This window comes from Sminthopsis crassicaudata, chromosome X (genome assembly GCF_048593235.1).
Source record: "Sminthopsis crassicaudata isolate SCR6 chromosome X, ASM4859323v1, whole genome shotgun sequence".
Classification (NCBI taxonomy): Eukaryota; Metazoa; Chordata; class Mammalia; order Dasyuromorphia; family Dasyuridae; genus Sminthopsis; species Sminthopsis crassicaudata.
In genome coordinates this window covers 25,956,713-25,969,270 of record NC_133623.1, presented here as the reverse complement: position 1 = coordinate 25,969,270, position 12,558 = coordinate 25,956,713, and the positions used below count along the sequence as shown (strand labels likewise).

At 36.4% G+C, this 12,558-nt stretch overlaps 1 protein-coding gene across 1 annotated transcript in view; it reads left to right on the top strand.

The window, feature by feature from the left end:
• Positions 1-12,558, top strand: part of ATP7A (ATPase copper transporting alpha) — a 103,542-nt gene that overhangs the window by 76,069 nt on the left and 14,915 nt on the right. The window contains exons 6-14 of the mRNA XM_074277143.1: positions 1,541-1,704; positions 2,444-2,605; positions 5,882-5,958; positions 6,174-6,399; positions 7,336-7,569; positions 8,863-8,954; positions 9,187-9,314; positions 11,037-11,191; positions 11,521-11,655. Coding sequence (XP_074133244.1) covers positions 1,541-1,704; positions 2,444-2,605; positions 5,882-5,958; positions 6,174-6,399; positions 7,336-7,569; positions 8,863-8,954; positions 9,187-9,314; positions 11,037-11,191; positions 11,521-11,655 — 1,373 coding nt within the window. The remainder of the gene's footprint in view (positions 1-1,540; positions 1,705-2,443; positions 2,606-5,881; positions 5,959-6,173; positions 6,400-7,335; positions 7,570-8,862; positions 8,955-9,186; positions 9,315-11,036; positions 11,192-11,520; positions 11,656-12,558) is intronic.

The window sequence follows — 12,558 nt, the reverse complement described above, 5'->3', positions numbered from 1 at the left end:
TTGGTCACACATTGATCAGAGTTCTTAAAGTCTAAGTTGTTTTCCTTTAAAGTGTTGTCATTGTGCAAATTGTTTTCTTGGTTCTACTCCCTTCTCTCTGGATTATTTCATACAAGTCTGCCCGGATTTCTCCAAAACTGTCCCTTTCAAAATTGTTTATGATGCAATAACATTCTATAATATTGATTGTAATTGACAGATGATGTCAGCATTGGGAGTACAAAGACAATAAATGAACAACAAAGGCCTATTTTTACTCATTTGTAAACCTGTTTTTCCTTCCAATAGATGATAAACTTCCTGGAGATAGAGATTCTTGTTTGGTTTTTATCTTTGTGTCCTCAGGACTGACACATAGCAAGTATTTGATAAAAGCTTATTGATTGATTAGAGAGATGAGACAACAATGGTAGAAGGCTCATATGTAAGTGTATGGTAGTTGTTTTGCTAATGAATTCTTTCATTACCAATGTGTGTATCCAGGAATTTGAAGTATGGGATACCTTTTAGATAATCTAACATAACTAAGATTTACTTGAACTGATGCATAGTGAAGCGAGCAGCACCATGAGAACATTGTACCCAGTAACAACAATATTGAATAATGATTAGCTGTGAATAACTTAGCTATTCTCAGCAATACGATGATCCAAGACAATCCCAAAGGATTTATGATGAAAAATGCTGTCCACTTCCAGAGAAAGAACTGATTGGAGTCTGAATGCCAATTGTATCACACTTTTAAAAACTTTTTTTTTTTTTTTGTCTTTGTTTTCTTTTGCAACATGGCTAATATGGAAATGTTTTGCATGGTTGCACATGCTTAGCCTATAGGAAATTGCTTGCCTTCTCGAGGTGGGGAGGGGAGGAAGAGAGAATTTGGAACTCAAAAATTTTAAAATGAATGCTAAAAACTTATTTTACATGTAATTGAGGGGAAAAAAAGGTCATTCTAACATATTGGCAGATTGCAGGATAGTAGAAGAAAAATAGTTTTATTTGATAATATTACAATGTTTACATTGTTCCTTTCTCGGCTATTTTGCTAGAGTCACTTTTAACACTTACATTCAATAAATCCAGTTGAGCACATATGACTAAGCACTTACTGTATACAGACCAAACTGTATACTCACTGGATGAGATAGAAAGTTTAGATAAAGCCTAGGCTCTGACTTTGTGAGGCTTGGTCACATTGGGGAGGTAAGGCAATACATGCAGAGCTGTCATTTTGAGACCATGTTTGATGGAGCACTGCCTCAGTGAGTCATGGATTTTTCTTGAAGAAAAAGCTTTTTATCAAGTTCTGATTTCTTCTTTCTACCTTTGGTTTCTGAACATATGTGGGTTCTTCTTTACATCAGTCCTTCCACTTAGTCTTCTGTGCCCAAAGATTAAATTCTCTAGTTTAATTTTGGGCTTTTTTCCCTTTACCATTGGCCTTAGTTTCAATTAAAACTGATTAACAGGCAATTATAAAACTTTTATTTTCCTATAGATATTCTGTTGTCTGCATTATTTCTTTTATTCATGTTTCCAGGGATATATTCTGTGCTTGTGGCCCTGATGGCTGGCAAGGCAGAAGTAAGATACAATGCTACTATTATACAGCCCCAAATGATAGCGGAATCCATCAGGGAACTTGGATTTGGAGCTGTGGTGATGGAAAATGCTGATGAAGGGGATGGAGTTCTGGAACTTATTGTAAGTAAGACCTTCTTAAAGGCCTTCCATAGAGTACTTGGGGATGATTCAGAGTAGATCCACAAAGATGGGCAAAGGAAATGACAGTCTGTGAGTGATATAGGTTAAGGGTTATCCTACAAAGAGTGGTGGCTGCATCTATTGTCATTTCTAGGAAGAATCAAAATAAGAAATTAGCTTAAACTGAACGATTTGGATTGGACATGGAGAGGAATGTCACAGCACAGTTCTTAGAAATAGAATAGCTAGGTTGTGAAATCTCTCTTTTAAAAAAAAGAGAGAAGAGGCTCTTATATGGTGATGAACTCTACATGGGTCCTTTTTTGTATGAATATAAATTTTTTTTCATTTCTTCATTTAAGAGAAAAAATGAAGTTCCACATTTTCTCACCATATTGCAAGCTATTTTGTTAAAGGTATATTAAAGCAAAGATACTGGTTCAGATAATTTCATTTAACCTTCCCCTCCCCACCAAAAAAGTGATCTAAATGATCCAGTGTTACTACACAGTGCATGTTTCAGTAATCATAGCTCAACAGTGTTGAAGGGAGCCTAAGTTACAGAGAACTATACACATGAACAATCACAGACATGTACACATAAGTATAAATGAAAATAGATCGCCATCTGCTGGTTGTATAAAACTTTGTCTTATGTACAGCTGTGACTTTAACTAGCCATAATGCAATATACAGCAATAGGTTATTTCTGAAAGAGACAAATGTTTGTATTTAATAGGTGAGAGGAATGACATGCGCCTCCTGTGTGCATAAAATAGAATCTACCCTTATGAAAACCAGAGGAATCTTCTACTGCTCTGTGGCCTTGGCCACCAACAAAGCACATATCAAATATGATCCAGAGATTATTGGCCCTAGAGATGTTATCGGTGCGATACAAGTAAGTGCCAAGATTTTCCTTTTCTCCATTATTCTATTATCAATCTAAGCTTTCTAACAGAGAGATTTACTGAGCTCAAGATTTCTTACTTAGTATTGAATTGTAATCTGGAATAATTATAGCTAAATTAAACTGCTTCTTGAAAATTCCCTAGAATCATTCTTTTCTAGCAAGGCAAACAGAACAGGAGCCTGGGGTTCTTTATGTGACACTTCATATATTTCTCCTGATTCAGTCAGAAGGACGTTGAGTAATCGATTCCCCCTACTCTTTCTGATTTCCCTACCTCCTGCTGGTTCTCCTTGTCAAAAAAGAGCCATTATCAGGTAAAAATGCAGATATCTCTGAGATCCTGGTTCGACTTGAAGTGGTTGTGGAAGACTAAAAAAATTGGTAGTAAAAGAAAATTTGGCATGAGGCAACTTTCATGAGCATCACTGATGGAGGTTTTTGTTTTAGCTTTTTGTGAAAGTATATGACTGCTTGACAGTTATTTATGCATTGGAAAAGGGAACCGAAAGACCAAGTGTCTATCCATATCATTCCTCTATTCTTCAACAATTTACTTTGTTCATCTCTAAATGAGAAGTATTTAGAGTACACAGAAAAGCTCATTTAAACAAAACCATTCAAATGAGCGTCTTCCTATAACAAAACTATTGCCACACCCCCACTAATAGTAGCTTCTTTCTTTTTTAGGTTTTAGATGTGTTTTTAGGCTTTTACACTGTAGTGATTTCTCAACATACTGAATGAAGTCACTTAACTCTCCCTTGTAATAAAGAAAAACAGTGAAGCAAAAACACTAGATCAATGGGCCAGTCTGACAGTACTTGTGACATTATGCTCCCATACTCCTCCACCTCTCTACTGAGAGGAGACAAGTGTGTTCCATCATCTTTTTGTTTAGGACTACAATTGGTCATTGCTATTAACCAAAGTTCAGCTGTTTTTTACTATTGCTTTAACACCATTGCAGTCACATCTTAATACTTTGTTCTGTTTTAGTTCATAAAAGGAACTTCTAGTCAGGTTTTTCTGATTGCCTCATATTTCTTGTTTTTTATGGACTTTTATGATTATATAGTGAAATTACATTCATGCCACAGTTTGTCCAGCTCTTCCTCAGTTGATAGCTAGCATTCCTATAGTTCTCTGTTCCTTCTTTTAACCTTCCTTCTTTCCGTCACCCATTTCCTGTCTTGGGCTCTAGATCAGCCACAGAGACAACTTCATTGACACTTGTCACACTAGATCTGGATTTAGGACTTTTCACCTCATAGAATTTAACTTGAACATTTGCAGAACATGGTTACAAGGGAGTATTATTGGAGGGGGCCCAAGTTTCCCATTTCTCCTTGCTGCTCCCTGTTCACAAGAAGCAAGAAGAGCCCTGCTAATACTGGTGCCATGCTACTCTACAAAGGAGACTTCTCTCCTCCTTTACTTGATAAGACTCTCTGGACTTCATTGTCAAAGACTCTGTTATTTATTCTTCAATTCTTATAATGGCAAATATTTGCTTTTTTAAATTATTTTTTTAACCAAGTTTACAATTCATATAAATAGTATCTAATCCAGGTATTGGATCAGAACAGGTGATGGATGGCAAAACTCTTTCTCTGATGAAGGCCTCATTTCTCCACTGTATGTGGAACTGAGTCAAAATTATAAAAAATTAAGAACCACGCCCCAAGTGATAAATGATCAAAAGTTTTCAGAGGAACTAATCAAGCTATTTATAGCCATATGAAAAAACACTCTCTAACTCCTATTGATTGGAGAAGTGCAAATTAAAACAATTCTGAGGTACTACCTCATGCCTATTAGACTGACTAATGGTCCAGAAAAAGAAAATGACATGTTGGAGGGAATGTGAGAACAATGAGAAATTAATGCATTTTTGGTGGAATTGTGAACTGATTCAACCATTCTGTAGGGCACTTCGAAACTATGCCCAGAGCAATAAGATCATGCATACTCTTTGACCTAACAATATCACTACTAGGCATATATCCCTAAAGAGATTTTTTTTTAAAAAGGAAAAGGGTCTGTATGTACAAAAATATTTAAAGCAGCTCTTTTATCAGGGTAAAGAATTGGAAATTGAGGGGATCCTTATCAATTGGGGATTGGCTGAATACAACAAAATGATTATGCTGAAATACTATTGTTATATAAGAGATGATGAGCAATGATAGACAGAATCAGCTACACCCAGAGAAGGAACACTGGGAATTGAGTGTAAACTGCACTATTATCTTTCTACCAAGGTTATTTTTACCTTCTGAATCCAATTCTTACCGTGCAACAAGAAATTCGGTTTTACACACACATATTGTATCTAGGATATACTGTAACACATTTAATATATATGGGATTGCCTGTCATCTAGGGGAGGGGATAGAGGGAGGGAGGGGAAAATTAGGAAAAGAAGTGAGTACAAGAGATAATGCTGTGAAAAAATTACCCATGTATATGTACTGTCAAAAAAGTATAATTAAAAAATTAATAAAATAAATAAATTTTAAAAAAAGAAGGAAAGAGAAAAAAAAATAAGAGATGATGAGTAGGATGCTTTTGGGAAAACTTGGAAAGTCCTCCATGAGCTCATGCAAAATGAAATGTATTGTGTACAAAATAATATCAATATTGTGAGATGGCCATATGTGAATAACTTGGCTATTCTCAGCAATACAGTTATCTAAGACTACTCTGAAAGCTTTATGGTGGAAAATGCTATCCATACCCAAAGAAAGAACTGATTGTTTCAGTCATCATGATTGTTGCTATCAACTGTTGAGACTTGGTTGTCTGGTTCCTTTTTTCTTTTTCATTGTAACAGAATGATTTTTGTAAATTATCTTTTCCTGAGACATTTGTAATAGTGAAATAATTATCCTATAGTTTAGTTTACCAAACCCAAACCATAAATGAGTTGGTGTTCCTTGTTTGTACTGAGGATAAGTGTCAGTAACTATGCATAACACATGTTTATATGGCAAGAAGAGGGGAGATTTAACTATCTTTTGATATATGGAGCGCCATTAATAAATGAACGACTATCCTTCAGTTGGACAAACCAACTGGGTGGAGAACTGACAGATAAGGAGAGGTACAATGCCCTAATTTTGTTAAATGATTATTAAACACCATTATTTTCTAAATGGGAAATTCTCATCCCTTTGAGAAATAGAAATGTATTTTACATGAAAGCTTGGCTAAAAATCTCCCTAGTGGCATATTTTAAAATAATCTTCTCTTGTCTTTCCTTAGAACTTAGGTTTTGAAGCATCTTTAGTCAAGAAGGATCGCTCAGCAAGCCACCTTGACCATAAACGAGAAATTCAGCAGTGAGTGTCTCATTTCATACCAAGTGTCTTATTCATTACAGTTTTGAACTTCTCATTAAATGTTGGCAGCCATGCTTGAGTGTCAGATGCCAATATTTTCCTGGGTAGAGTGCTCACAGGTTGTTTTTTGTATTATAAGTGATCTGTAATTGTTGGTTACCTACAAAAAAAGATTTTCCTTTCTTTTTTTTCTTTCTTTTTTTTTTAATTTCAAGGTGGAAACGAGCCTTCCTCGTGAGTCTGTTTTTCTGTATTCCTGTGATGGGGCTGATGATTTATATGATGGTTATGGACCACCACCTTGCTAGTATTCACCAGCGTCACAACATAAGTGAGGAAGAAATGGAAAGCTATCACTCCTCAATGTTTCTGGAGCACCAGCTCCTGCCAGGACTATCTGTCATGAATTTGCTGTCCTTTTTGTTATGTATACCTGTTCAGGCAAGTGAAATATGCTAGATTATTTTTATGTACTGTGGAAATAGTTAAAACTTTTGATATAGAAGCTAATTTTCAAATGCAAGCAGGAAATTAACCCCAAATCTGATCTTTATACAGGATAAAAATGATTATATTGAACAGCTAAATCTAAATTGGATAATTCTTTTAAAAGCTAAACAAAATTATATTTGTTTTCAAGGTAGGAAACAAGGCATTAGGAATTACCACCTTTGGTATTTAAATCTGTCAGTACATATTATATATTATATGTGTTATTTCTCCACAGTACTTCAATCTAATCACTTAGGCAATAGATTTCGGAGGTCATTGTTTTCTGAGGCACTACTGTTAGACTATTAGACAGTCATCTTGAAATTTGAACTAAAAAGGGCAGTTGTACCTGCTTTTTAAAAAAAATGTCTGGGTCTCTCACTTCATCAGAATTAAGGATACAATTCTTAGTTATGACTGAAAAAAAGATAACCGTTACTAAATCCTATATCTTGTGAAGTACCTCTGATTGAAGCCCTAGAAAAAGAGGAAGTAAGTTTTATATATAGAAAGTTTATCCTTGTATGCAACTTTGTTTTTGAAGGGCCGTTAAGGTATATTATCACTGTTCCTATTCAGAGTCTTTTCTTTTAGCTTCTAAGGCCAAGGTTGGAAAACTTTGATCTGAGAGCCAAATCCACCCATCATTACTCCTTCTTCTTGTTTTTAGACAGCTAATGAGTTAAGAATGGTTTTTACATATTTATAATAAAACTTGATTTTGAAAATGAAAAAAACATTCTTAGTTTTCAGTTGGACCAAAACAGGTAGAGTTTATCAACCCCTGATTTACTAATCAAAGGAAGAAACTCAAAACTTAAAGTTCCTTTGTGTGCTCATTTGTGACTCACTGAGAAAAATTTCTGTGGTTCTTTACTATTGCAGTTTTTTGGAGGCTGGCACTTCTACATCCAGGCATATAAAGCCCTGAAACATAAGACCGCTAACATGGATGTGCTCATCGTATTGGCGACCACCATTGCATTTGCTTACTCTTTGGTGATCCTCCTGGTTGCAATGGCTGAAAAAGCAAAAGTGAACCCCATTACTTTCTTTGACACCCCACCTATGTTGTTTGTGTTCATTGCTCTGGGACGTTGGCTGGAACACATCGCAAAGGTAAAAGAAAGCAAGTGAGCAGAGTTGTTTAGGGGTTCAGCAGCCTGGGCTGGGGAATATCAATATGGTTGTAGAAAGGCTGACAATGATGAGGATTTTTAACGAAGTTTATTTTAAACACACATTAGAAGATTTAGTAAAGGTTAGAAATTATTTTTTCTGGTTTTGTTTTGCTTTTTGGTGAGGCAGTTGGGGTTAAGTGAATTTGCCTAGGAATCTGAGGTACCACCTCACATGTCTCAGATTGGCCAAGATGACAGATAATGATAAATGTTGGAGAGGATGTAGGAAAACTGGGACACTGATACATTGTTGGTGGACATGTGAAATTATGCGACCATTCTGGAAAGCAATCTGGAACTATGCCCAGAGGGCTATCAAATTGTGCATACCCTTTGATCCAGCAGTATCATTACTGGGTCTGTATCCCAAAGAAATCATAAAAGAGGGGAAAGGATCCAAATGTGCAAAAATGTTTGTAGCAACTTTTTGTGGTAACAGAGAATTGGAAAGTTAGTTGATGCCCATCAAATGGGGAATGGCTGAATAAACTGTGGTACATAAAGATAATGGAATATTATTGTTCTATAAAAATGATGAACAAGCTAATTTTAGAAAGGCCTGGAAAGATTTACACGAACTGATGCTGAATGAAACAAGCAGAACCAGCAATACATTGTACACAATAACAGCAACAATGTGCATTGATAAACTATGAAAGACTTGCTTTTTTTCAGTGGTTCAGCGATAAGCCAAAGTAATCCCAATAGACTTTTGACAGAAAATGCCATCTGCATCCAGGAAAAGAACTATGGAGATGGAATGTAAATCAATACATGCTATCTTTACTTCTTTTTTCCTGTTTTTTTTTCTCTCCCATGCTTTTTCCTTTTTGTTCTGATTTTTCTCTCCCAAAATGATTTATAAACCAATATGCATTAAAAATAAAGTTAAAAAATGACTTGCATAGGGTCACACAGCTAGTAAGTGTTAAGTGTCTGAGGCTAGATTTGAACTCAGGTCCTCCTATCTTCAGGATCAGTGCTCTATTCACTATACCATCTAGCTGCCCCTAGAAATTTGTTTTTTACAGCTTCCTCTATTAGCAGAAAAAAATGACGGGACAAAAACATGTTCTGGGTGACCATCCAAATTGTCATGAAAAAATTTTATAATTTGATCCAGTTATGTTCCCCAAACTAACTTGCTGCTACAACTCTCTTGCCATCTCCAGTGCTATGTTACTTTTATTCTTTTAGTATTGTTACTATATAATATTTTCCTTTTTTTAAGGGGAAAACATCTGAGGCTCTTGCAAAGCTAATTTCACTACAAGCTACAGAAGCAACTATTGTCACTCTAGATTCAGACAACATCCTCTTAAGGTATTTGATAATTCTTCCTCTGGAATTCTCAATTTTGTCTTCATTTGTATAATGTTATAAAATTCCTTTAACAAATTTGAAGTTTCTGCAAAAGAGTCTATGGAATTGTCTTTTGCAGCTCCATCTCTGACCATGTTATAACAAACTGTGTGTAGCGCAACCTATATAAAGCGAGAGATACAGGGGGAGGAGGATGGTATCATGAGAATTTTCCATGTTGATTCCTTTCCAGTGAAGAACAAGTGGATGTGGAACTTGTGCAAAGAGGAGACATTGTTCGAGTAGTTCCAGGGGGCAAATTCCCAGTGGACGGGAGAGTTATTGAAGGTCATTCGATGGTAGATGAGTCCCTTATCACAGGTAAGCCCTTTCAGGGGCTTGGGAAACTCTTGGCTCTTTTAAATCAACCATTTGGGTAGACTAAATAAGCTTTTTCATATGACATGCCCAAAGTCACTCAGACCCCAATTGGGTGTTCCTGATTCCAGGCCCCAACTCTAAATGTTCTCACCAAAGATGAGGACTAAAAAAAATTCCTCTACAGGGACTTATGTTCTACTGCAGGAGACATGTCACAGTTACAAATCTTTCTGGAATAACTACAAAATAGATAGAAGGTAGTTTGGTAGGGAGCTGGTTGAGGGTGCTTTTTCCAGAAGCTTGTGGGTATGGAGTACCTTAAGATCACTGAGAATAATGGGACTAGGACAATAGTTCACAGAACTAATTTCACCAAGCTTGTTATAAAAATATTCTTTGCTTGGGATTCGTCTGTGTTCTTGTGAATCTTGAAGCGGGTGGCCGAAGAAGACCGTTAGAGAACCTAATGGACTCTGTTGCATTTTATTGGGCAAGTACATTCAGCCTTGTCACCCATCCCTGGTGTTTTAGCAGTTTTAGCAGTGTTCCACGGGTGGTATGGGACTAAAGTGGGATGGGATTTCTTTCCAATATGCAGCAATCTCAATAATTCTAGCCTGGCCTGGCCCTGGGTTATCCCCAGGCCAGAGAATCCCCTTAAGATCAGTTCATTCTATTATGCATCCAGAGTTTATTAAGTACCTACTATGTTCAGTTCATTGGTGCTAGAGAAAGTCTGAAATCTGGATAAGATTCCTGCCATTATCTTATAACCCATAATGGGAAAATAAATGAACAGGTATCACTGATCTCTCATTTTATACTGAATGAAGAACAAAGTGCCACTCAAGGTTGTAGGCAAATTTTTGTTGACACTGGGGTAAAAGGAGAAGAGAGAAATAGCATTCTATCAGTCAGAAAACATTGAAGGAATGCAGAGGAGAAGAAAGAGGATATTCAAGGTTCAGGAAGCAAGGATGCCTCCATTGAAGGCTCTATTAGAGTACACATGGAATAGCTTTGGGGATTTTATATAACTTGACCCAAATTCAGGGAGACCTAAGTTATATATGAGGCTCCTTTCTACCCCTTGTTTAGAGGATTCTTGTATTTCATTCTTTAGTTTACAAAGGATTTGGAAGGTATCTAATAAATGTAGTTTTAAAATTAGTATACAAGGGAAACTGTCAATAGTCAATAAACATTTACCATCCTTACCTTCTGTTCCTCTGATTGGAGGGTGGAATCATGAACTTCCACTTAGAATATCTTCCTTTTCTAACCTGACTTCACTACTTTGGAACTTCTTAGAATTTCCACCAGTTCCTTCCTGGATTTGTACCTGTCTCCACCACTTTTTTTAAAGCACCTTTAGTTTGGAAATTCTTTGAAGGCAAGAACTGTCATTTTTTTTTTTTTATAGATATTAGTATTTCCATTGCTCAGCAAAGTAGATGGATAGAAAACCGACTTAAGAATAAGGAAGCTCTGGATTTAAGTCCCCAACACTTACTGGCTGTGTGGCCCTCAGCAGATCCTTTAACTGTCCCAGTTTTCTCAGACTAAGTTGTATTAATACCTGCACTAACAGAGTTTCTTCCCTAAAAGCTCTTTATACCAATGAAGTCACAAACCCTGACCACAGAAATGAAGTCTAAGTAAGAATTGTCAGGCTGTTGCTTCTGGTTGCTCCTTCAGAACTGTTCTTATCTCCTTATCCAGGGGAAGCCATGCCTGTAACCAAGAAGCCAGGCAGTTCAGTGATTGCTGGCTCCATCAACCAGAATGGGTCCCTACTCATCAGGGCAACCCACGTTGGAGCAGACACAACCCTCTCTCAAATTGTCAAGCTTGTGGAGGAAGCGCAGACATCCAAGGTGATTTGGGCTGGGATGGTGAGGCTAGTATTACTTAAGAAATTCTTCAAAAATGTGGTATGGATTTGGTCTAGTCTGAGTAATAACTTTTAAATGCCTTTGTAGGTGTTCTGGTTAAAAGTCAAGGCAGGAAATGGGCATAACATCATAATAGGCCCTAGGAAGGCAAGGAGAGACCATTTGGTTACTGCTAATTTGTTTCATTGTTAATTTGGGGCTCAAGAAAAGATGTTTCTCCATAATGCCAATTATGTGCTATCTTCAAAGTAAAAAAGAAAAAGAGGAAAGAGGAAAAAACTCAGAATCAAATCATCTTGTCATTTTTTCAGGCTCCCATCCAGCAATTTGCAGACAAACTTAGTGGCTATTTTGTTCCTTTCATTGTTATCATCTCTGTGGTTACCCTCTTGGTCTGGATCGTGATTGGATTTATTAATTTTGAAGTTGTGGAAACCTATTTTCCTGTAAGTGTTTTGTAAGAACTTTCTTTTTTATTTTTTTAATTGGGAGAAAATTTAACATTTCTTATCTATATTTTTGTAAGTAATTTAAGTTGGACATTGCTTTAACAGAAACTGATATTTTGTGAATGCCTCAGATGTGTATGAGGAGGGGGGAAAGTCAGGAGTTCCAGGATAGGGAGGCCATGTTAGGCATTCATATATGTATGTAATGTTCTTTTGGCATCTTAGTCTAGGAATTTTTATTTCTAACTTCTCCAAAAGCTATATTATACTTCAAAATTTACATAATTGATTTATTTTTGAATATTTTATCTTTATTTCCCTTCTAATGTTTTTCTTTGATAAGCTCCTAGATGAAATCTTAAGGGCTATTCATTCTTGCCAAAGTATCTAGTTCTATGACTGTTTCTTCAATGCAGTGTAGAAGAAAGGATGTATGTAGCCTGTGAACCAGAAAACTCATTGACTTCGGCATCTGGCTATACTCTTAATGTGAAGTGACCTTGGAAAAATCACTTTTCCTTTAGGGCTTGAGTTGCCGTCCCGTGTAAAAGGAAAGTTTGAGGAGATGGTTTGTTGAGTCCCTTACATCTCTCAAATTCTGTGATTCTGTAGCTTGTAACTTACCAGTAAGCCAGTGTCAGCAAGTGTTTATTGAAAGCCCTATGGCTGTAAAAGGACAAGAGACTCTTACTTTATGACGTCTGTTCAGAGAGAATTGGCCTCGGTGCATCACTGCCACATCCCTGAACAGACTGCATTGAAAGAGCAAGCTATATATTTGTCTTAAGCTACTGGGATTTTGTGGAATCTAGAAAGAAGAAAGATTTCTTTAAATGACTCAGGCTGGTCAGGTACATATTTGGAAAATTTGGGGGGCATATTTTGAAGGCTCTTTCTTTA